The following is a 24,397-nucleotide window of genomic DNA, read 5'->3' as shown; positions in this document are numbered from 1 at the left end:
TCATACAAAAACGAATTTTATACAAAATCCTTAAAATTTGATGCAGATTTCAAATCTACCTCTAACATGAAAATTCTTTCCATCTTATATAGTCTGTCCATGACACATTAACGTCAGGTCCACAATCCCTTTTCTGTCCAAACACCTGTGTTATTATGTTAACCAAGATATGCACCATCTTTGGAGAAAGACTAAAATGTCACGTGTGACGTCATAAAAATCCATTTCTTTTTGGGGGGTTTCCTTTCCCACTTCTCCTCTCATCCTTCCTTTTTAGACGCATTTTTATGACGTCACACATGATATTTTAGGCTTGCACTATTTTTGTCTTGAAGTCCTAACTGAGTTGCGCGTGTTTTAGGCCGAACCATTCTCCCTACTTTATCTGTTAATGTCGCGGATCTGACATAGTAGCTCAGTTAGGTAACCTCTCAGATATAAGCCCCGCAGGGTTGAGACAGGGTTAAGCAGCAATATTTCTTTAAATGATAATATATACAGGTAGAAATCCAATCTCTATTAAAATCCAAAGAAGAATATTAAAGAAGCTAATATACCATCAATATGACTATCTCATACACAAGAGAGGTAAGAAAACATTTGTTTATTTGTGTATCCGTGGTCAACTTTGTTTAAAGCCATACAAAAATATATAAAGGGTTAACTTGATGATGTATTCTCTATATAAGGCATTATTTCTTTGCCCCTAGCATCTTGGGACTTAGTCTTTGAGAGTATTAAATAACAACTTTTATTCAGAAACAATATTGCTTAAAACAATTTACGGAGCTATAAATCTTCCATGAAATGTAAAATCGGTTTTAAGAACTAATATAAACTTACATACTACTTAATATAGTAAGTGAGATTTTGATTTATTGGGATCAAGTCAAGCAGAGTGTGCCAAACACAACAAGTAAAACAGGGTTTGCAAATATTTTGTCAAGTAAAGCATAGTATGCCAATATTTCATCAAGTAAAGCAGAGAATGCCAATATTTAATTTATTGCATTTAATAGTTGTTCTCCTATTTCTAAACACTATTTTATTAAACAATTTTAGGTAGCCACGAGTAAGGGATTCGGAGTATTTTGGAAAATCTTATTCAGGAAATTAAAAGATTGTTGTTTTTGTGGCAAAATTTTCTTATATAGAAATAAGATTTTTATTGAAAAAATTTGTATAAAAGTGTATACAGAAGTGAAATTAAAGAAAGGAATTATACATAATTTTCAATGAGAAAACCATGTAGTATATAACTTCAATTGTAAAATATTTTAGGAACTGCAAAAACGCATGATTAAAGATGCAATGAGAGATCTTTTTTAAACCCTAAACGAAAAGTTACAAAATGAAAAGAGAGAAATAGAGAATGTACAGTGAGCGTTACAGACAGACATACAGACAGATGGAGTATTGTACGACCGACTGTGACTCCTAGAGTAGCTTTGCTGATAAATAATAGTTATTTATCGCACCATATTATAGACAGCTTTCCGCCGAAATTAAAATGAAGTATTTAATATCCCGAAGGATCGAAGGCCCGGTCTAACAACGCTGGTATTCATTTTTTGATTTTTATTGTAACAATCGTGGATAATTGTCTGTAATACAATGATATAAATAATCTTAGTATGTCTGAGAACCGGTTCTAATCCAGCGGATATCAATCGGTTTCGAAGCTATACTGTAAAATATTAATATTGAGCAAGTTAATCACTGTATTTTACAGAAGCAACGCATTTAAAATGCTAAATTTGTTTACAAAGGCCAGCAAATTAAGTTACAAATTTGTTTTTGCATTATCTTTGAGATATTTCTTTTTTTTTCTTTTTCTTAGTTTCTTTGTTTGTATGTAAGTGTATTTGTGAAAACTTTGAGTGAATAATTTAAATCTTTTTCTGGCGTGGCTCCGAAACCGATTGATATCCGCAGGATTAGAACTGTTCTCAGACATACTGAAAAATCATGTATTTCATAGTATTAAAAACAATTTTCCCCGAATATTAAGATAAGAATTATAAGAATAATACAAGTTTTGTTAAATTGGATCTTCAGCCCCTAGAGGTTGAAGGGAACTGGTTTATATATTTATTTTTTCATTTCAATAACCGCGAAAAGCTGTCTATTATGTGATAAATAACTATTAATGTTATATTAATAATAAATATTTATTTCATGGTATTTGAGTCCATTTTACAGATTATTTTTAGTTATTGAATAAAGACAAATAACAATCTTTTAATTCTAATTAGGTGGCGTGGTAGTATCTATAAGGTAATTACATATAATTAATTATTAGTATTTTCATGAAAACATATTTTTTTCTTTTCATAAGATATAACCTATTTGTATAAAATAGAAAGATTTTTTTGAATGTCCATTAAAACCTCGCTATAAAACTAAAAACCCTTTCTATTTCTGGGAAGCTTTAGCGAGGTCTCGGACAGGACTTCATCTATTTTTTATGTAAATATAGACCCTAGAGGCTAGGGTCGCATTTATATTTTCATTGATAAATTGGTGTAAAATGCAGAAAATGAAACATTTGATCCTAATAATAATGATTTTTCATTGGCATTTCAAATAAAATAGTTTTCTTATGGTTTATAAAACTCACCTCAAGTATGCCAAGGACAGGACAAACTTATCAATAAACTGAACAATAAATTAACAATCATAAGAATGAAATTATTTTAGATTTTTTTTTTAAAAATGGCTGTAAGATATAAATTATAATAACTTATACATGACTGACTATGATAAATATGATATATTGAATGCACTGAGAGCAATGTACTTTGTAATTAAGTAATGCATAGTAATTTTAAAAGACGTAGTGACGTGTGGACAGACAAAAGTTATAGAGTAGTTGTGCTTATAAAAGTGTATTAATGCGTCAATATGTACTTACAGTCAAATCTTAGACATAAAAGTATGTGTAAGAACACTGTCAAACGCTTTTATTAAGTCTAATTAACAGAAAATCTGAAAAAAATATCTTTAAACTAGTGAAAGATAGGATTAGGAAACCCCCGCTGGTATTAGAAACCTATTTTAAAATAGAAAAAAAGGGGGAGGGGTCGCACTTCAGTCATTAATAAAGAATTAAAATTATTCATATCTCATTATTAGATTTTATGCTTTTAGAATTCCCCATTGTTTTTTCAATTCATTAAAACAGAATTACAACTTAAGCTTTAATTTAATTCATTTTAATTGTTTGAATTTAAATAAAACCCGTCTAATTGTGTTAATTATTCTTCTATTTTTGTCAAAATTGTAAGTTTAAATAGCTAAAATTAAAATGATTTTCATTTAGGAATGAAATTTAGTCTAAAATGGAGGGATCTAAAGGGATAAGGCAAGTTTATGTAAATCATCGATGATACATAAAATTACCCCTTCTGAAGATTTTATTTAGTGGTTGAAACGTTTGAACACTCAACTTAATAAACCTATCAATCCAAATCTTCTAAAGTCCCTCAAAATTGTTAAGCCAACGAATAAGAAAATGTTGTTTTAAAACTTTGGGGACTAGTGTAATAAACAGCTCATTGTCCCCTCTCTGTCAGTCTTAAATGCCTAAATTTACTATAAGTTCTCTAACTCACACGGTACGGACGTACTGACGTATGGATATTCCTTAGATGTAGGACAGCTTCACTGAAAAGCATAATACATTTAACATAGTGCAAATATAGAAACGTGTGTATCGATTCATTTAATAGTTTCAGCGTAGATTTGAAGCCCTATAGGTGAATTAATTATCCTTTTTTATCTTTCTAATTTAAAAATATGAAACATAGATATGGATAGGTATTAAAACATTACAAGAACGATTACGTCCAACAGTTGCAATATATACAAGCTATATAATCGGTATTTTATACAGGGTGAGTCAGAAAAAAACTGAGTTTTTCGATTTTCAGAAACAACCAAAAGGAATACAGAAAAAATAATTATATGTCCTTGTTCTCTGTACAAAAGCACATCAAACTTGTAAAAGGTGTTTTTCATTATCTCTAAAAATGCGGCCTCTATGATAGTTGTATGGTGTCAAAAAATGCCTTGTGTGAAAAATGTTGATCAAGAAAAATTGAAATAACTCATCTATTTTGTATAAAAAAATCTTAAAATTTCAATATTTATTTAGAAAAAAGGTCTAAGAAAAGTACTTTAATGAGTTTTAAAGGTGAAATGCTTTTTGGCTCCTCATACAAGCATTTTTAGAATACTGCAATTTGTAATTTTTTCATATTTCTTGATTGTGATGCATGTGGTTTAAAAGAATCTTCTATAATAACGTAGCTTATAGTAAAAAGAAAAAAAACCTTTTTATTTGACAAAAATTAAGATAAAAAAGTTATCAAGGTTTGAATTTTTAAAATAAAAATGCCTTTTAGAAACCCCACCCTATTTAAATGAAGTTATTATGTTGGATTATAACACACAAGTATAATTTGTCAAAAGGGGGCGGAGATGTTGGAGATTAAATCCAGTCTTGCACCAAATATAGAGGAAATTCAGGGGGAGGGGGAGAGGACTTTAGGTAACAAAATGAAATATTTCCGGTCATGAGCTGGTTTTCCGGTCATGGGGTATTAAATCTTAACAATGGATTACAACAAAACGTTTGATTTATAATGTGATAATTTAATTTAAATAAATTGTATTTTTAAGATGTTAAATATTTACAATTTGTTAAATAAAAATTCTAATAATCAAAAAATATGTTTGTTTATCTTTTTAGAATGGTAGACATTTTTTATCATAAATAAATCTACCTAAAAAGTACAAAATAATGGCCGAAAAAGTCATCACACACACTTTTTGAAATCTTTATGCTCTAAAAAGCGCCGTTGTTTTCAGAGATATTCAAAAACACCTTTTCTAAGTTTAATGCATATTTTTATAGAGAACAAGAACCTATAATTGTTTTTTCCATATTACTACTGGTTGTATCAGAAAATCGGAAAACTCAGTTTTTTCTGACTCATCCTGTAGATATATTATTACTTGGATGTTGTGTACCATATTTCATGTACTCTATTAAAGTAATACTTGCAGCTTGCTAAAATAACGATACTCTCAATCCACTCCGTTTAACCCATCCCCTATCCTTCTACTTGGTGAACGAACTGATCAATAAATCAGCAAGTTAAATTGACGACAAATTTTCCCTGTCCTGTTGCAATGTATATAGAATACTTGGATATATTGACAGGGGAAAATTTTTGGTCTATTTAGATTGCTGATATGGACCTCATTTATTGGCCAGTTTGTTCATCCAGTAGGAGGGGAGAGATGTAACAAAGGGGATGGATTGGTGGTATTATTATTTTAGACAGCTGCGAGTATCACTTTATTAGAGTACATGAAAATCTTGTGTAAGTTCTAAGTAATGATATATCGAATTCTGTTGCATATTTTGACATTCTATCATCTATGTATGAAAACTTTTCATTTAGGGAAAAAAGTAAAGATATGAATTAGAATTTTTCATTAGTGTTAAGATAGGTTGTAACTTTACAATGTGTCTCAAAAATCAGCCTTTTGACTTCATAAAAATGAGGGAGATGAGAGGAGAAGTGGGAAAACGTCATGACGTTATAACGTCATAATATGGGTAATTTTTGGGACACTTTGTAAAGTTACGGATAGGTTTTTTTAGGTCTGATTCTATATATTTAATTTTTGAATGCCTTTAGTCTAACTTTTAAGAGGAGACAAACTCTTAGCTGCATTACATACATACAAGGAGAGAAGAGACATTAGACTAGTTACTGTTTAATGACTTACTGCCGTTTTTAGAACTTGGTCATAGAGTTACTTCGCTTATAACACTAAACCTTGTTTTAAATGGACGTACGGACTTTCTGGTAATGATTATAGAGTTGCTGCGCTTTCTAAGTTGTACCTAATTGTTATAGGTATAAGCATGCAAAGTTTGAAATCGATAGGACAATTCTAACCTGTTTAAAACAACGAAAAGAGCTATCTGTAACAAACGGACGGGCGTACGGATTGACCCTGTTTATAGAAAAGCTTCGCTTTTAAAAATACTCCAATTTATAAGATTGTTAATGTTAATTTTAAAGTAAAAGTATACTTTGTGAAAATATTACCCAGCAGGGCCCTGCAGGGGAATAATTAAATCCAGTCTAATTTAATTATTTCAAAATTATATACCTATTAGGTTTTGCTTTCACTAAAAAGGATGACAACATCCAAAAATATATAACTTATTCCAGAACAACTTCGAAACCGATTAATATATCCGGTGGATTAGAACCGGTTCTCAGCCATACTGAAAAATCATGTATAGTATCATAATATATCCAGTTTTCTACAAATATACAAATGTACAATCATAAGATTATAACTAGATTCTTTAGCCCGTGGCTTTGGCATCTCGGGGCTAAAAAAACTGGTTTTAATCATATAATTGTACATGTTTACATCCGCGGAAAGCTGTTTATGATACGATGCGATAAATAACTATTACCTAATAATAGAAACGTCAAAAAAAATGGGCAGACAAAGTGCTAAAGAACATTTCGCCCCAAGAGAGAAATTATGGGTTATTAACCCTTACCTTTTTTGTGTCCTCGCAATGGCCTAAAACCATCTTTGAAACAATACTCGATCGGTCCAGTCGTTGACAAGATCATCATACATACAGCCATCCCATTACTTTAGGATTCTCCTGGTTGCATTTGATATAGTTTTGTCACAATAAACGATATACATATAGTGTTAAGGAATCTCTTTTATATCAGGGAGGGAGGGGACATTGGACACTGGACAGTAAACTTCTATAGCACCCAAAGTTTTATTACAATTGTGATTGGTATGTTCCAAAATAGTAGACAACAAGCTTTACAACAACAAAGACCAAACATTTTTATTCACAAAAGGGATAATTTTGTTCATAATCATTTGGATGTAAATCAATTTATCGCCCGTTGCCTTCTCCCTTAAGATTCCTGATTTCTTCATATTGAATAAATCAATTCTGGCACTGAAAATGGTGGTTGCCAACCATTTCTGCAAAATTTATTTAAATTTATTACCATAGCACAGACTGCCTCTTACCTGTTAAAATTTGTTTCATATTAGCTTACGCCTTTAAGGTTTCAATGTTAATGTATTTATTATTACTTGGATCTTATACCAGATTATCATGTACTTTAGTGAAACTTGTAGTTGGCTAAAAAAACGACACTCCCCCCCACCCCTTATTCTTATTCCCTCCCCTTCTACTGGATGCACAAAATGACCAATACTTGATGTCCATGTCAGCAACCTAAATTGACGACAATTTTCCCATACCATAATTTCCACGTATATTTTATATCCATTCATATAACAGCTTAATTTTAATTTCTAATTTGAAGCATACCCATGACCTATTCCGTGTTCAACGGTATTCAAAGATAGACAGACACAGATCCTGTTACTTTTATAAAATATACGGAATTAATAGCACATGTGTTTGTTGGAGCATGTGGTGTTTTATTAAATCTGAACAATTTTCGTTAAGTGAACGCTTTTGCAAATATCGCATTAGTAAAATTGTTAAAATTCTATAAAAATTGATTGCTGTATATCCTAATATAAAAGTAATAGAATATGTGTCTGTCTGTTTGTGTGTCTTTAGCTTAAGTTTTCCATTAAGGGGAAGGGTTTGTATATCCAAGAAGGTTTTATAACTATTTGTGGGAATGGTAAATCGACCCTCCCAAGAGAAATCGTCCCTAAAAAATATCAGTGTGGAATATATTTTACGAAACGATACAAATGTGATCTGATTTTGAGGTTTTAATGTAGTTTTGATGCATTGTTGCTTTTGATAATTTAATCCATTCCCATTATAAAATTAAAAGAAACAAGTTCTTTTGCGGATTTTTTCGACATAAAAGTTTGGCACCAAAGATAAGGAATATTACATAGATATAAGGATTGGACAATGGGCATTCAATTCAAGTTTAGAGTTTTAATGTAATATCTTAATAACTACATTTATGTAGAAAGATTCCAACAATTTAGATGCTGCAATCTTTATTAGATTTTTATTAATTAAATGTTGAAAGAAAAATATTTAACATTGTTATCCTTCCCTAACCTACAAAAAAAAATATTTTGTTTACAAACCAAAATAAACTTTTCAAAAAATTTTATTCAAATAGTCTGCTAGTATTTTTATTGGTTAGTATTCTTTGCGCTGGTTCCCAACGTTTTTTAAATTATCCAAAATTAGAAAAGTTGGTATGAAAGACAGCCAGAATTATTCATTTTAGATACATTGTTCCATTCCTTTCTCCCCTGAAAATTTTATATAACGACAAAAAAAATTTTGTATGGCATTTATAGATTTAAGATTTTATCATATTTAATTTACCTGTTGAATTAGACAACCCATATTTTTTTTTATTTTAGATTTAAAAAGAAAAAAGTAAATTTGTGGTAATTTTTTACTAGGGAGGTTGGTGGTACCCTCCCCCGAAATAGTTATAAACCTTTTCATGACCTATATTAAACTACTTTGTAAAGGACAAGCATATCTGTTTAGCGGTTAGCAAGATCAGTTGGTAAATATAGACAGACATAGAGACACAGATTCTGTTACTTTATTCAATACTAGCGGCTTCGCCCCTAGCCTCTAGGGGCTTTGCCCCAAGAGGTTATCAAAAAAAAATTAAGGTGAAATTCGTAAAAGGACCAAGGAAATCTCCTGCAAAAAAAAAAAAAAAAAAAAAAAAAAAATGGGGGGGGGATTTTTTTGTTTTTGGGGGGGTTGGGGGTGTCCCACCCCCCAAGAAAATATCTTAAAACCACCACAGGACCAGTAGGTATATTCCCTGAAGAGTAGAGCCCATTCGGTTCAGCGGTTACCGAGATCTTAAGCTTCAGACGGACAGACAGACGGACAGACATCGTTCTACTTTGTATTATAGATATTCATTGTTCATTGTCTTATCCCTCAAGATCCCTGCCAAAGTGTTCAGCCATTTATTTAAACATTTATTGATCAAAGAGTTATTTCGACATTTTTAGTTGGTAAATTCTTCTGTGTTTTGAATACTGTCAAATATTTTTGAAATATGTGTTTTTAAGTTTGGAAAAAGTTGTGTAACATTATATCAAAGAGTAAAAATGAAAAGAGTGGGAAAATTCTTGTGTAATTCCCTCCTTCAGTTGTTAAGTGTTGTGTACAATTACGACTCAAACTACGTCATAACTAGAAAATTGCGTATGAAAAACATTTCACATTAATAGAAAAATATTTGGGAATAGTACCTTTTGTGGCAACGCCCCTTAAGAGGAGATTCGTCGTATTTTTAAAATGGCTTTTGATAGGTTATCTTAGGTTAGGTTAGGTTAGGATATGTTGGGTTAGGTGATTGCCCCACAGGGTTAGGCAATTGGCCCCGCAGGGTTAGAGCCCCCCGCAGAGGCTAGAAATAGGAGAAAAGCTACTGTGAAAATAACAAAGATTTGCACCTTAAGGAGAGTTGCCACCAAAGGGACTATACCGAAATATTTATGATGCATAATGTATATTGTAATGGCTTTTATAACATATTTTTTTATCCTTTTCTTATAATGTTTGTGAAATAAAATTATATAATCTCCAGAAGAAATGAATAAAAGAGAAAATAAATTTTTATTTTCTCAAAGGCTTTGTTAAACTCAAACTGCTTTATAAATGCTAGTAGCTTTGCCCATAGCCTGATGTTAATTTATGTCATTAACTCTGATTTTTATCCAAATATCCTAAAGCCTGGCCTAAACAAGTACTAAACATTACCGATGGAATAATCAGTTGAGCAGTTTGTAAGATATTATTAGAATAACATACAGAAACACAGAAAAAACTTTGTGTTACTTTAGTTCTTAGTATATAGCAGTTTTATACTATGGTTGATTATGGTTAGGCAAAATAAAATAGAAAGATAACAAAGAATGTTTTTCATTTTTTTCTTTCATAGTACAAATTGTTGTAATAATATAATTTTCCTGACAATGTAATATATTATTCATACTTTTATATGCATAGCATATTTATAAATTTAAAAAACTTATGAATCTTAAACAAAACTTCAGTTTTATACCAAAGAATAGTTCAAAATGAACCATTCTATTATCTGAATTATTTAATTACAGAAAATTTGACAAATAAAAATTATTTCAATGTTTTATCACCTTAATTGTTATTCATATTCAATTTTATTGTTTGTATATGAATATTTAATACCTGTATTATAATACTGTTATTATTATTATTTATTCTGTGTGTCATAAAATAATATCTAGGGATCAATTTCACTTTTAAGTTTTTCTTATGAAATATATTTATCCTTGTTATGTTAATATATTTAATAGAATTCCTAATATATCTCTGTAATACATACATTAGAATAAAAGATATTAGAATAGAAGTTATTCTTATTCTTACCAGAGACTACAGCAAAATATAGTTCATATGCTTGTCAAAGAGGAGATTAATGGTATGAATCTTGGCAAAAACTACTTAATAAATGAACATAGTTACATAACTTAACATCTAGTTAACTTTAGTATGGTTAAATATATGTAATTAAAAATAATAATCATTAATTGTAACACAAAAGTAAGGAATCACAAAGTCAACTAGTACCATACAAATGATAACTGAAGACACATCTTAATTGTTCAAAATTGTTAAAACAATATTTTTAATTAAGTTCTTTTAATTTCATGTATGTTCACTATATAGTGTTAGATAATGGCCATTGCTAGCATGTTATCAAAATCATAAACTTTTAATGACATTTTTTCTCTATTATTGTATTAATATAAACAAGGATGACAACATCCATAAAAGCGAAGCTCTGAAACAGTAGGACAAACGGACATTAACACTTGTATAATGTCAGAACTGAATAATGTATATAAGAGTCAAAGCAAAATTGTAAGTAAATTTGTTGAAAAACTGCTTGATACAGGATAATGATTATGGACATACTTACATTTTTAGGACTTGATTATAGAGTTGCTTCGCTTATAATATTGTACTTTATTGTCCCAGGAATCAGTATACTAAAAATCAGACCAATCGGATAATTTGTTGTTAAAAATGTAAAAAAAATCAACATGTTTAAAATGGACGTACGGACATTCTGGTAATGATTATTGCTTTCTAACTCGTACCTAACTATTACAGGAATCACCATGCAAAATTTGAAATCGATAGGACAATTCTAACATGCCTAAATTAACGAAAAAAGCTATTTAAAAAAGTAAAAAAATCAACATGTTTCAAATGAACGTACGGACATTTTGGTAATGATTATAGAGTTGCGACGCTTTCTAAATCGTACCTAACTACTAAAGGAATCACCATGCAAAATTTGAAATCGATAGGACAATTCTAACATGTCTAAATTAACGAAAAAAGCTATCTGTTACGGACGGACGGACGGACGTATGGACGGACCGACCCTAATTATAGAAAAGCTTCGCTTTTAAAAACATAATTAATACTTGTCCAATGTTGGGTTAGACAGTTGTTTAACCCCCTCAAACTTAAAAAAAAATCCTCATATTATTGTAAAATTGTCTGTAATATGATTCTTTAAATGATTTTTCAGTATGTTTGAGGACCTGTTCTAATTCAGCGGATATCAATTGGTTTCGAAGCCATACTAAAGACTATTTTATTTTTTCCTGGACACTTTCTTTGTATGTTATTTATCTTTTCCTATTTACTCTTTGAATATGCGTCTGCGTAAAAGGAATTTTAAAATATTTCAATTAGATTGATCACATAGGGTGTAAAGGGTTACAACATATACAGACAAAAACTAAATTTTTTTCAATAACCTGGAAGTTACAGAAGTAATCTGTAGTAAAGTAATACAAGGTTATTTATTGCATCGTTTTTATAAACAGCTTTCCACGGATATTTAAATGATTAATTAAACCCAGTTTTGTGAGCCCCAAAATGCTGAAGATCCAAGCTAACAAAACTCATGTTAAGTTTAAGATTTTAATTTTTCAATTCGTGAAAATTTGTCAGTAATATGATGCTATATATGATTTTTCAGTAAAGCCAAGAACCGGTTCTAATCCATGGTTATGTCATACTGGAAAATAGTTTATACAAAAAAGTTTTTTTTATATTAGTACATCTGATGATTTAATGAAAAAACAGTCAAATTTTAGCCCAAAAAAAACTTACATTTTATCTTAAATACTATTTTTTTCCTTGCGAGAAACTTATTCTAAATACTAATCTCTGGTATAAAAACAAATTATGTCAGCAGACTTATAATCAGGAATATAGTCATAGGACAATGGTCCATAAATTTGTCTGTTTCAAAAATTTCTTTGGTATTCTAAAAATCCGCTAAAAATAAAAAGGTAATGACAACTTTTATGAAATAATTTATAGTTGCGCCTATGTAAAGCATAGACATGTTGAAAAAATTAAACCAATTTTAAAGGGAATATTGAATTATCTGTCATTGTCCTTTCCCTTCCTGATACTCAAAGCATGGATAATTGAAAAGTTAAGCTGTTTTAAAAGAAATGATAACAATATAGATAAATACAAAGTTAAAAATTTGCTATCATATTTATGCCACTAGGGGCACTTATGGGAAATAAGCAGGGATAAGGGATGGGAAACGTAGGAAAATATTATTTCAGGCCTATTTCAAGCCTAGGCCTATTTCTAGCATAATAAACCAGTTTTGGGATGGCGCAGTGGTTCGTATAAAACGCTAATAAAAAAGCTGTGTGTGTGTGTGTAGATAAAGTATAGAATCAAATTCAGGTAGCTAGTTTAAAGTCAAAAACATAACTTTTTATAAACCTATATATTAATGGCTTTTGTTAAAATGAAGTTTTTTTCTCTCCCAAAATTTTTTTATCTTTTACTTTGGTAATTTGAACTGTCAGAAAGCTATCGTTGGGTTTCCCTCAGACAGATTTTAGTTTGTATTATTTGCATTTTTATTAATGAGTAAAAATTTTATTTGAAAATTTTATTGCTAATTAAAATTCAAAATAAATAAATTAATATGCACTTGGGTAACATTCTATCAAGTTCTTTGGATACTATTATGTAGTGATAGATTTGTACTGTGTTGTATTGTACATATATTAGGGTTAAGGTGTTGTATCAATTCCGTATTAAATTTTTAAAATTCAAAATACAACATCTAATTTATAAACTACCAAATGAAAATTTGTAGCTACCTTCTTTCCAAAAAATAATCCCGTTATTTTTGTTTTTTCTATATGGCCCTTTTTTAATGTTTAACTCTAAGCAGATTTAATAATTAAGCTAATGTGATCTAACACCATTTATATTTATTTTTTAGTAGCAGACAAAATCATTATTTTTTCTAGAATTGTCTGCTTTTAAAATTTCCGCCAATTGGTGATTGGTTGTTTAAAAACAGGCCGATTCTTATTGGTTTAGAGCGATAGCTACTTGGGAGCGTCCGCCAGTTTAATAGGAATTTGTAATAGTTGCAATATCCCTTTAGAATCTAGGCCAGGACCTAATTAATGGCCAGGTTTCCTATCCCTTATCCCTGGAAATAAGTAGTTGGGGTTGGCGAATTTTCTTTATAGGCTGGATGTACCCTCTCGAAAAACAGGTAGAGACCTTTTCTGGAAGTTTCCTTGTAAAAAAGAAGAACCATATCGGTTCAGTATCTAGCAAGATATATTTTCAAACACAGAAAGATATCCTGTTACTTCTATATAAAATAATATTATAATATTAAATAGTTTGTAACAAAAATCAAATGATAAGTTCTAATTTATGTTATACAATTAGTCCATTGATCATTTTATCAATATTGAACATAAAACACTCGAGTAATTTTAATAATATTAACAGAAAAATACTATATTTTGTTTACTTATTGTTATAGTTTTAAAGCCAAATGAATTAAATTAGAGGCTAGGGGCGAAGTAATAAATACTTTACCATATTATATTTTTAAAGTACAACTAATTCGGACAAGTATACTTTATATTATCCTCATCCTTATAATACAGTAACAGGATCTTGCTAACCGCTGAACCGATATGGTTCTTCTTTATATGGTAGTTTCTCATAGGTCCTGGGAAGGTTTATTACTGTTTTTGGGGAGGGTACCGCCACGCTCCAAGAGAAATAAGAAAAAAATAAACCCTTCCCCCCCCCTTCAAAAAAAAATATTTCTTAAAATAGGGGATGGTCGAATTCAACCCCCACACACCCATCAAGGGGCGTATCCGCTAGTATGTTCAGATTTTGAGAAGCGTAGCAACTGTATAATTACCCATATTATAATTTTAGTTGGTGCTACCGAACCTGATAGTGTACACTTAATTATATATTATTATTTAGAAAATTAGCAACTCTATAATTACCCATATAATAATTTTAGTTGGTGCTACCGAACCTGATAGTGTACACTTAATTATATATGATGATTTAGAAGAGTAGCAACTGTATAATTACCCATATTATAATGTTAGTTGGTGCTACCAAACCTGATAGTGTATACTTAATTATAAATGATTATTTAGAAGAGTAGCAACTTTATAATTACCCATATTAATATTTTAGTTGGTGCTACCGAACCTGATAGTGTATACTTAATTATATTTGATTATTTAGAAGAGTAGCAACTTTATAATTACCCATATTATAATGTTAGTTGGTGCTACCGAACCTGATAGTGTATACTTAATTATATTTGATTATTTAGAAGAGTAGCAACTTTATAATTACCCATATTATAATTTTAGTTGGTGCTACCGAACCTGATAGTGTACACTTAATTATATATGATGATTTAGAAGAGTAGCAACTCTATAATTACCCATATTATAATTTTAGTTGGTGCTACCGAACCTGATAGTGTACACTGTTCTGTATTTCGCTCTCTCCTGCATTTACAGATTTTGTATCAATGAAAAACAAAAGGTTAGTAGTTTTTAAATACCGCAGTTTACCAAGCACTTTCACGTTCTTTTTTAAGAGGGGGGGGGGGGGATTTCATTAGAGAATAAATCCCATGTCTAAAATAAAAATTAAGGGGGGGAAGGGGGGTAAATTTTTAGTGGATAAAAATCACATTTTTTGTAATAAATGTCAAAAAGGGGGAGGGGATGAAATTTTTTAAATCAAAATTTTTAAGGTTTCACCCCCATCAACCTTTGATGTTATTAAAAGCGAAGCTTTTCTATAATTAGGGTCGGTCCGTCCGTACGTCCGTCCGTAACGGATAGCTCTTTTCGTTAATTTAGGCATGTTAGAATTGTCCTATCGATTTCAAATTTTGCATGGTGATTCCTTTGATAGTTGGGTACGATTTAGAAAGCGTAGCAACTCTATAATCAGCACAAAAATGTCCGTACGTCCATTTTAAACATGTTGATTTTTTTACTTTTTTAACAACAAATTTTTATGTGATCTATTGATTCATGGGACAACAAAGTATATGTAATAAGTGATGCAACTCTATATTCAAGTCCTGAAAATGTAAGTATGTCCAAAAACATTATCCTGTATCAAGCAGTTTTGCAACAAATTTACTTACAATTTTGCTTTGACTCTTATACATTTATATTATGATTATTCAGTCCTGACACTATACAAGTGTTAATGTCCGTTTGTCCTTCCGTTTCAGTGCTCTCGCTTTTATAGATGTTGTCATCCTTGTTGATTATAAAAAGGGAGAGTAGGGATAGAACAATAAAAATTATAATAATATTCTTCAATTCTTATGAATCTAGTCACACATAGATATTAGAGGGAAGATAGGGATACGGATTTAATTATCTATCATTGTACTCTCCCTCAATAAAAATAAAGAATAAAGATACCGTATTTATGGATATAAAATTACTTGGATCTTACACCAGATTTCATGTTCTCTACTGAAGTTAATCTTGTAGTGTAAAATAACAATACCCCCATTCACCCCCTTTATCCCTCCCCTTCTACTGGATGAACGAAATGACCAAAAAGTGATGTCAATTTTAGCAACAATTTTTCCCCTGTCATGATATCCACATTTATTCTATATCCAATAGATAGAATAACAAGGATGATAACATCCATAAAAGCGAAGAACTGAAACGGTAGGACAAACGGACATTAACACTTGTATAGTGTCAGAACTGAATAATCATAATATAAATGTATAAGAGTCAAAGCAAAATTGTAAGTAAATTTGTTGAAAAACTGCTTGATACAGGATAATGTTTATGGACATACTTACATTTTCAGGACTTGATTATAGAGTTGCTTCGCTTATTACATTATACTTTGTTGTCCCAGGAATCAATATACCAAAATTCAGATCAATCCGATGATTAGATCACATAAAAATTTGTTGTTAAAAAAGTTTTAAAAAATCGACATGTTTAAAATGGACGTACGGACATTTTGGTAATGATTATAGAGTTGCTACGCTTTCTAAATCGTACCTAACTACCAAAGGAATCACCATACAAAATTTGAAATCGCAAGGACAATTCTAACCTGTTTAAATTAACGAAAAGAGCTAACTCTCTGTGACGGACGGACGTACGGACGGACCGACCCTAATTATAGAAAAGCTTCGCTTTTAAAAATGTATATGTATATTATATTTCCAGGAATGCTTACTTAGATGTTTAATGTTAGATTAAATAACTATAGAATGCTGATATATTCAATAAAAAAGTTTAAATATCAATGTACTTTCATGCATACTACACATTAAGAGATATAAGTTTTCCGGAATTTTAATGTAGGGAGTAGATTTGAAATCTGCATCAAATTTTAAGGATTTTTTTTTATAAAATTCGTTTTTTGTAAAATTCTTTATCTAAAAGCGAAAATACATTTTAAGTTAATTAATTTTGACCAATAGGATAGGTGGATTTTAAACTACCTGTGCTCTAATTGGTTGAATGATGTACGACATCCAATCAGAGCGCAGATTTTTTAAATCCACCAATCACAGATGCCAAAATTAATTAACTTAATTTGTATTTCCGCTTTTAGATAAAGAATTATACAAAAAACGAATTTTATAAAAAATCCTTAAAATTTGATGCAGATTTCAAATCTACTCCCTACATTAAAATTCCGGAAAACTTATATCTCTTACTACACATTGAGGATACAGTAGCTAATTAATTCGAAGGTATTCTACAACTAGGGTAATTCTTAATGTGAGTCCGTACGTTACTATGGCACTCCGTTACAGTAAATTAAGAAAAAGAACTATATCTTTTATGTTTGTTAATAAATTTTAAAATTAAATTCCTAGATTATCAAAATTTTACTTAAAATTTAATATTCTTTAGTTTGATAACATTACCTGCCAACTGTTTCTTCTTTTTTTATAGGGGGGTGGGAGTTTTCACTCAGAGCTATATCTCCAAAATAGCCTAAAAAACTTCACCTACCCAGTGAATAGTTTTCCTAAAAATTGTGGAAATATCGCTTCAGCCCTTGTAGACATAAAGACAGACAGAAGACATCATGTTACTTAGGTATAAGGGAACTCTAATTTTGTCAAGAAGAAAAAAATTCTCGTTCCAAGATTTAATAGTTTGTAGTCACTCTAAAAAATTTTATTTTTTACATGGAATGTATTAATGTTATTATTATATGATAAGATAAAAATAGGTTTTCTAAAAAATATCTGCAATTATTTAAAAAGGAAAGATTTTCTTTATTTTGTGTTAGTCCGTATCAATATTTTACAGTATGTGGTCGAAACCGATTAAGATCCGCTGGATTAGAACCAATTCTCAGCCATACTGAAAAATCATTTATATCATCGTATTACAGACAATTTTCTACGAATATTAAAATAAAAATCATAAAATTTTACCAGGCTAACAAAACTGGTTTTAACCTTATAATTATTCATTTTAATTTCCGCGAGAGCTGTATAATACAATGCAATAAATAACTATTAAACATGGTATTAAGATGTTGATTTTATCTATCTTTACATTAAATTTTCATACGGTAGAATTATCCTTTGAACTTTGAAGATGGTTATTCCTAGTACGTTTAGGTTAAATTTTATTACAACGTTTTGTAAATTTTTGTACTATTTTATTTCAGATTAAATATCACTACTAAATAAGCCTTACTAGACAAATTTTTCCACAACATTTTAGATATAATAAGTGGATTTTTGTCACAAAATTTAAATAATTGTTTTAATAGTACATGTTTTAATCCCTGCAAGAAAAGAAAACCGGAATTTCTTTCATTGTCTTATCCCTATTGACTCACTGTTGCATGGCCAGATGAAAAAAGTTTATTTTAGTGTTAGGCAAAAATGACTTTGCAATTGTATAAGTAAGTAGGTCTAGTAACACCCTTTGCTAATTTTAAAATCCAACTAAATCTAATTTTTGAGAAAATTAGGTTTGAAATTTTGACACAACCCAATCTTTCCCGATTTTGTATAATTTTTGAGGAACACGATTCCAGTGACGTCATATTTTTCTTACCCGAAAAAGGGAAGGGGGGAAGAAAATCTCTTCAAAAGAGATGGGGAAAACCCCCTTTTCTCCCATCTCTTTTTTCTTCCCCCCTTCCCTTTTTTGGGAAAGAAAAATATGACGTCACTGGAATCGTGTTCCTCAAAAATTATACAAAATCGGGAAAGATTGGGTTGTGTCGAAAATTTTAAGTTCAATTTTCATCCCCCAGGAGTTACCGAACAATCATGACAAGAAAAGCAAATATTCATAATTTTTAATTCTTTACAACTTTGCTTTAATGAAGTCTTTCATAAAACCACTCTATATAAGATTTATTTAAGGCTGACATTAGCAAAGCAACTGATAAAAATGCCCATTGATTAACTCCCTTTTATGGTTTTTTGGTTTTATGAAGAACTTTATAAATGCAAACTTGTTCAAAATTTTCAATCAATAATATTTGCTTTTCTTGTCATGATTGTTCGGTAAATCCTAGGGGATAAAAATTGAACTTAAAATTAGCAAAGGGTGTTACTAGACCTAATTACTGATACAATTGCAAAGTCATTTTTGCCTAACACTAAAATAAACTTTTTTTATCTGGCCACGCAACAGTGGACTATTTATTGCCTTAGGAACTTTGGGTACTTTTTATTAAATCTTGATTGGTTGGTACAAAATAGGAGTGTCAAAACTTTTCCACCAATAATATTAATTGTAGGAGATTAAGTTTCTTATAGTATTAATATCCGCTGGCCGATTCTTAAACATACTGAAAAATCATATATAGAATCGTGTTCCAGACAGTTTTCAACGGTTTAAAAAAAAAATTTAAAATTAAATTAATACCAGCTTTGTTAGCCCGTGACTTCGGCCCCACTGGCTAACAAAACTGGTTTAAATCTTATAATTTTTCATTTTAATATCCTTGGAAAGCTGTCTAAAATACGATGTTATTTCATATTCTTTATTTATCTGCTATCCCTTAGGTTTCAGAAAGAAATCTATATCCTCAAAAAATGCGTCCCTGTCCTGTTGCAATGGATATAGAATACGTGGATATATTGACAGGGGAAAATTTCTAGTCAATTTTGATTGCTAATATGAACCTTATTTATTGGCAAGTTCGTTCATCTAGTAGGGGGGGGGGGGAGAGGATGATGTAAAGGAGGTGGATGGAGGGTATCGTTATTTTAGCCAGTTGCGAGCATCACTTTATCAGAGTAACTGAAAATATGGTACAACATCCAATTATTTTTATATCGATTGCTAAATTTGGAAATATTTCTTGTTATTTTTAAAATTACTAATTTTATTATTTATATTTAGGAAATATTTGAAGACATTGCCATTTATTGTCAAAGGTATTAATATTTTATCATTATATTTGCAATTTGTTGAAATATTTTATTAATTTAGTGCATTTCTGCACATTTTAACGTACTTTGAAGTATTTAGTTATTTTAGTTTAGTTTAATAAAAATGCATATATGTACATATATTTTTCCCCTTATGCTCTCTCGTAGAGATATAATTTAAAGATCTAAAAAATTTGCCAACAACCACCAATGACTTTAATTTTGAAACAAAATAGCCTAAAACCTACCCATACCTACCCTAACGGTTCAGTGGATGGCGATATCCTGACAGACAAACAAAACAAACCTTACTAGTTTTTATTATATAATATAACATAGAGTGATCAACACAAGTTTAATAAAAGATGTTATTTTAATTTGATAAGTCCAATACACAGTGTTTCATTGTTTTATTTTAACAAATATTCAGTTTGTTACAAATAAAAAAAGACATGATATTTCGATTAGTACAAAATCTATAGTATAATTATATTTTTTACAGGTTTTCTGATCTAATCCCGGTGACTTTTGTGCTTGGTTTCTATGTTTCTATTGTTATCAACAGGTCAGCTTTATATCATAACAAGGATGACAACATCAATAAAAGCGAAGCTCTCAAACGTAAGGACAAACGAAAATTAACAAGTAGATCGTCAGAACTGAAAATTTAGTTTATAAATGTTTAAGTCCAAACAAAATTATAAAAAAAATTGTCGCAAAACTGCTGAAATTCACAATTTTTGTGGCCAGTATAATTTTAAGTCGTTCTATTGAGTGTAACTATTTGATATGATAAAGCCTTATTGGAAAAAGACATCTAGTTTTCACATCTTCCATTAATTCAAAAAAATGTTCAATGTTTTTTTCGTCATTAGTATGGTCTTTGGGACATCTAGAACGATGGTCCCCCAAAACTTTGTCTGTAAATTTGGGAGAACCACAGCTCTAGATGGTGGGGTCAGTACAAGACCATGGCCAGATTCTACCTGTCTATATATCCATACCTGTATTATAATATTTCTAGACGGTGGGGTCAGTACAAGACTATACCATGTCCAGATTCTACCTGTCTATATATCTATACCTGTATTATAATATTTCTAGATGGTGGGGTCAGTACAAGACTATACCATGGCCAGATTCTACCTGTCTATATATCTATACCTGTATTATAATATTTCTAGATGGTGGGGTCAGTACAAGACTATACCATGGCCAGATTCTACTTGTATATATATCTATACCTGTATTATAATATTTCTAGATGGTGGGGTCAGTACAAGACTATACCATGGCCAGATTCTACTTGTATATATATCTATACCTGTATTATAATATTTCTAGATGGTGGGGTCAGTACAAGACTATACCATGTCCAGATTCTACCTGTCTATATATCTATACCTGTATTATAATATTTCTAGATGGTGGGGTCAGTACAAGACTATACCATGGCCAGATTCTACTTGTATATATATCTATACCTGTATTATAATATTTCTAGATGGTGGGGTCAGTACAAGACTATACCATGTCCAGATTCTACCTGTCTATATATCTATACCTGTATTATAATATTTCTAGATGGTGGGGTCAGTACAAGACTATACCATGTCCAGATTCTACCTGTATATATATCTATACCTGTATTATAATATTTCTAGATGGTGGGGTCAGTACAAGACTATACCATGGCCAGATTCTACCTGTCTATATATCTATACCTGTATTATAATATTTCTAGATGGTGGGGTCAGTACAAGACTATACCATGTCCAGATTCTACCTGTCTATATATCTATACCTGTATTATAATATTTCTAGATGGTGGGGTCAGTACAAGACTATACCATGGCCTGATTCAGCCTGCCTATTCATTTCTACATGTCTCCATGGACAAGATGAAAGGTAAACGATTTACTTTTATATGTTTTTTTTTTAATTTAAACGAAGCTTTCTGCAATTATTGAAGGTCAATCCGTCTTAATGTTACGGAAAGCTTTAGTCGTCGTTATAATTACATTAGAATTGTCCTATCAGTTTCAAACTTTACATGATGACTAATTTAATATCTTTGTTATATGATACATAAAAGGTTTGAATTAGCTGGGACTACTCTAATATTATTAATTTTCTATCTGAGCTATTTATAAAGCGTTACAGACACACCCTAAAATCACGAAAGCTTCGCCATTGAATGTTTAAAAATCACTAGTTAAATACAATTGTAAAGACTAAGTAATAAATAAAGTCTACCATTATATATAGTTTTGTAATGCTATAACCTTTTTTCTCGTATTCATTCGAATCCGGTGGATAGGAAACGGTTCTCATCCATACGAAAAAACTATGTCTAGCATCGTATTATATCCAGTTTTCTACGAATATAGAAATGTACAATCATAAGATTAAAACCAGTTTTTTTAGCCGGTGCCTCCGGCACCTCGGGGCTAAAAAAACTAGTTTTAATCTTATAATTGTACACTCTATATCCGCGGAAAGCCGTTTATAATACGATACGAGAAATAACTATTCTTATTTGCTTTAAAAGTTTTATACAATCATACTACTTTAATCTCATGAAAATTTAACAAATATTTGAGTAAATTGTCGAATTGTTTCATAAATTAAAACTATGTAATTAATGAAAAAAAAGTTTTTTTTATACTTTCTGGATAGTAGTTAATTTTTAATTAAATGTCAAAACAGGATCAAATCGTCAAATTTTAGATTAGTTGGAAAAGAAAGGATTTTTTTTGTTAGGCAGAACCATCTCTATATGTTTAAACATTAGAGTCAGGGAAACACTCCACAAATATATTATATGTACTCCCCATAACCTATTATAAAAGAACATGTCCTAACTTTTGTGATTTTGTTTTAACCCATTCGTGATGAGCAAACAAAATTCAAAGTTTTAATTCACCGGGCTTCAACAAAATAGATTTTTTCAATAATTACTCAACAGAATTTAAAAAAATAGCGTGTCAAATTAAAGATTTTACTATTTTTGTTCATAATGGCAATTTTTCTTTTTTTGTTGCGTTTTAGTACCTTAAAACCAACTTAAATTATTTCAAAAAAATATGAGGTCTACAAAAAAAACGATTGCATATCTAAATTCTATAGATCATTTTACTTTTACTACTTACTAAAAACTCCGACTAGCTAATTTTTTAAAATCACAAAAGTTACGACATGTTCTTTTAAAAAGTATAAAACAAATTTGGAAGAAAGGGGGGATCTTTTGGAAATATTTAATCTTGGGGATGTCACCCACTGCCCCTAAAATATTGTATTAAACACTTCCCCACCCCCACCTACTTCCCCAGCGCAAAATAGCCTAAAACATACTATAGACCAAAACTAAACTTCTCTGACATTACGTGATATTACTACTTCATACATACACCCCCACACACACACACACACACACACACACACACACACACACCTATATCACGCACAAAGACACCCACTTACATGAACATACTTTGTTGCACAGGATTGTTTGTGAAAATAGTTTCTGGTTATATATACAGGGTGAGTAAGAAAAAAATCTCAAATAATAAACAATATTCATGATCTCTGTTAGAAAAAACATCAATATATTTATTTTACTATATCTAACTAGCTGTAACCTCCCCCAAAATATTTATAAACATTTCCAGGACTTATGAGAAGCTACATTGTAAAGGAGAACCATATCGGTTCAGCGATTATCTAGACCCTTTGGTACAGACAGACACACACATAGCCATAGGTCCTGTAACTTTTATAAAGATAAACAAATGCTCATTTTAGAATTAAAAAATTAATAAGTGTTTGTGACGAATATTATTGGTAAGTAGGTTTATTTTATACTTTTTAGAGATATTAAAAAACACTTGAAATAAATTAGAGGTATTTTTTAACGTAGAAGAAGAATTTATATTTATTAAAATTATGTATAGCATTGTATTATATCCAGTTTTCTACGAATATACAAATGTACAATCATAAAATTAAAACCAGTTTTGTAGCACGTGCATCTCAGGGCTAAAAAACTGGTTTTAATCTTATAATTGAACATTTTATATCCGCGGACAGCTGTTTATAATACGATGCGAGAAATGATTATTATTCTTTTGCTCACACAGCATGTATATAACAATAATTACTTGAAATCCCCAGAGCCAACATATGTACATACTATGTAACAAATAAGACGCAACACGGTCATAACCCTCAAAGATTGAATTAGGTTAATAAACATTAAAAACAATGAACAATTAATAGCTTTTAGTGACAATATTTATATTTTTATTGGTTTTGGGATATTTTATGATAAAAATACATTTTTGTAGTCATTGTAGTCATGTAGTCAACAATAGATTTAAAAGAAACCCTATTTAAACGGTTAGATCTAGCGTTTTTGCCGCCGTTTCTTCACTGTTACATATTGTACCCCATATAAAAGCAACTGCCATGCCAAATTTTTGAATGTTTTACTCCTGTTTTAAAGTCTTTCTTTTAGGGAAAAAAACAATCAAAATTGCTGTTATCCA

General features: G+C 30.3%; 1 protein-coding gene across 2 annotated transcripts in view; it reads left to right on the top strand.

Annotated features, from left to right (window-relative positions):
* The first annotated feature begins 524 nt into the window (after positions 1 to 524).
* The window catches only part of LOC145333936 (uncharacterized), a 75,689-nt gene continuing 51,816 nt past the window's right edge, over positions 525 to 24,397 (top strand). For both annotated transcript variants that reach the window (XM_080179193.1, XM_080179192.1), the window contains exons 1-7: positions 525 to 588; positions 1,063 to 1,110; positions 2,257 to 2,277; positions 14,891 to 14,977; positions 19,822 to 19,856; positions 20,353 to 20,415; positions 21,675 to 21,758. In XM_080179193.1, coding sequence (XP_080035319.1) covers positions 565 to 588; positions 1,063 to 1,110; positions 2,257 to 2,277; positions 14,891 to 14,977; positions 19,822 to 19,856; positions 20,353 to 20,415; positions 21,675 to 21,758 — 362 coding nt within the window. In that variant the 5' untranslated portion in view covers positions 525 to 564. The remainder of the gene's footprint in view (positions 589 to 1,062; positions 1,111 to 2,256; positions 2,278 to 14,890; positions 14,978 to 19,821; positions 19,857 to 20,352; positions 20,416 to 21,674; positions 21,759 to 24,397) is intronic.

This window comes from Acartia tonsa, chromosome 12, assembly GCF_053477335.1.
Source record: "Acartia tonsa isolate MP-2025a chromosome 12, ASM5347733v1, whole genome shotgun sequence".
In the NCBI taxonomy this organism is placed as follows: Eukaryota; Metazoa; Arthropoda; class Copepoda; order Calanoida; family Acartiidae; genus Acartia; species Acartia tonsa.
Note: the sequence above shows the minus strand (reverse complement) of the source record. Positions and strands in the feature narration are given on the sequence as shown.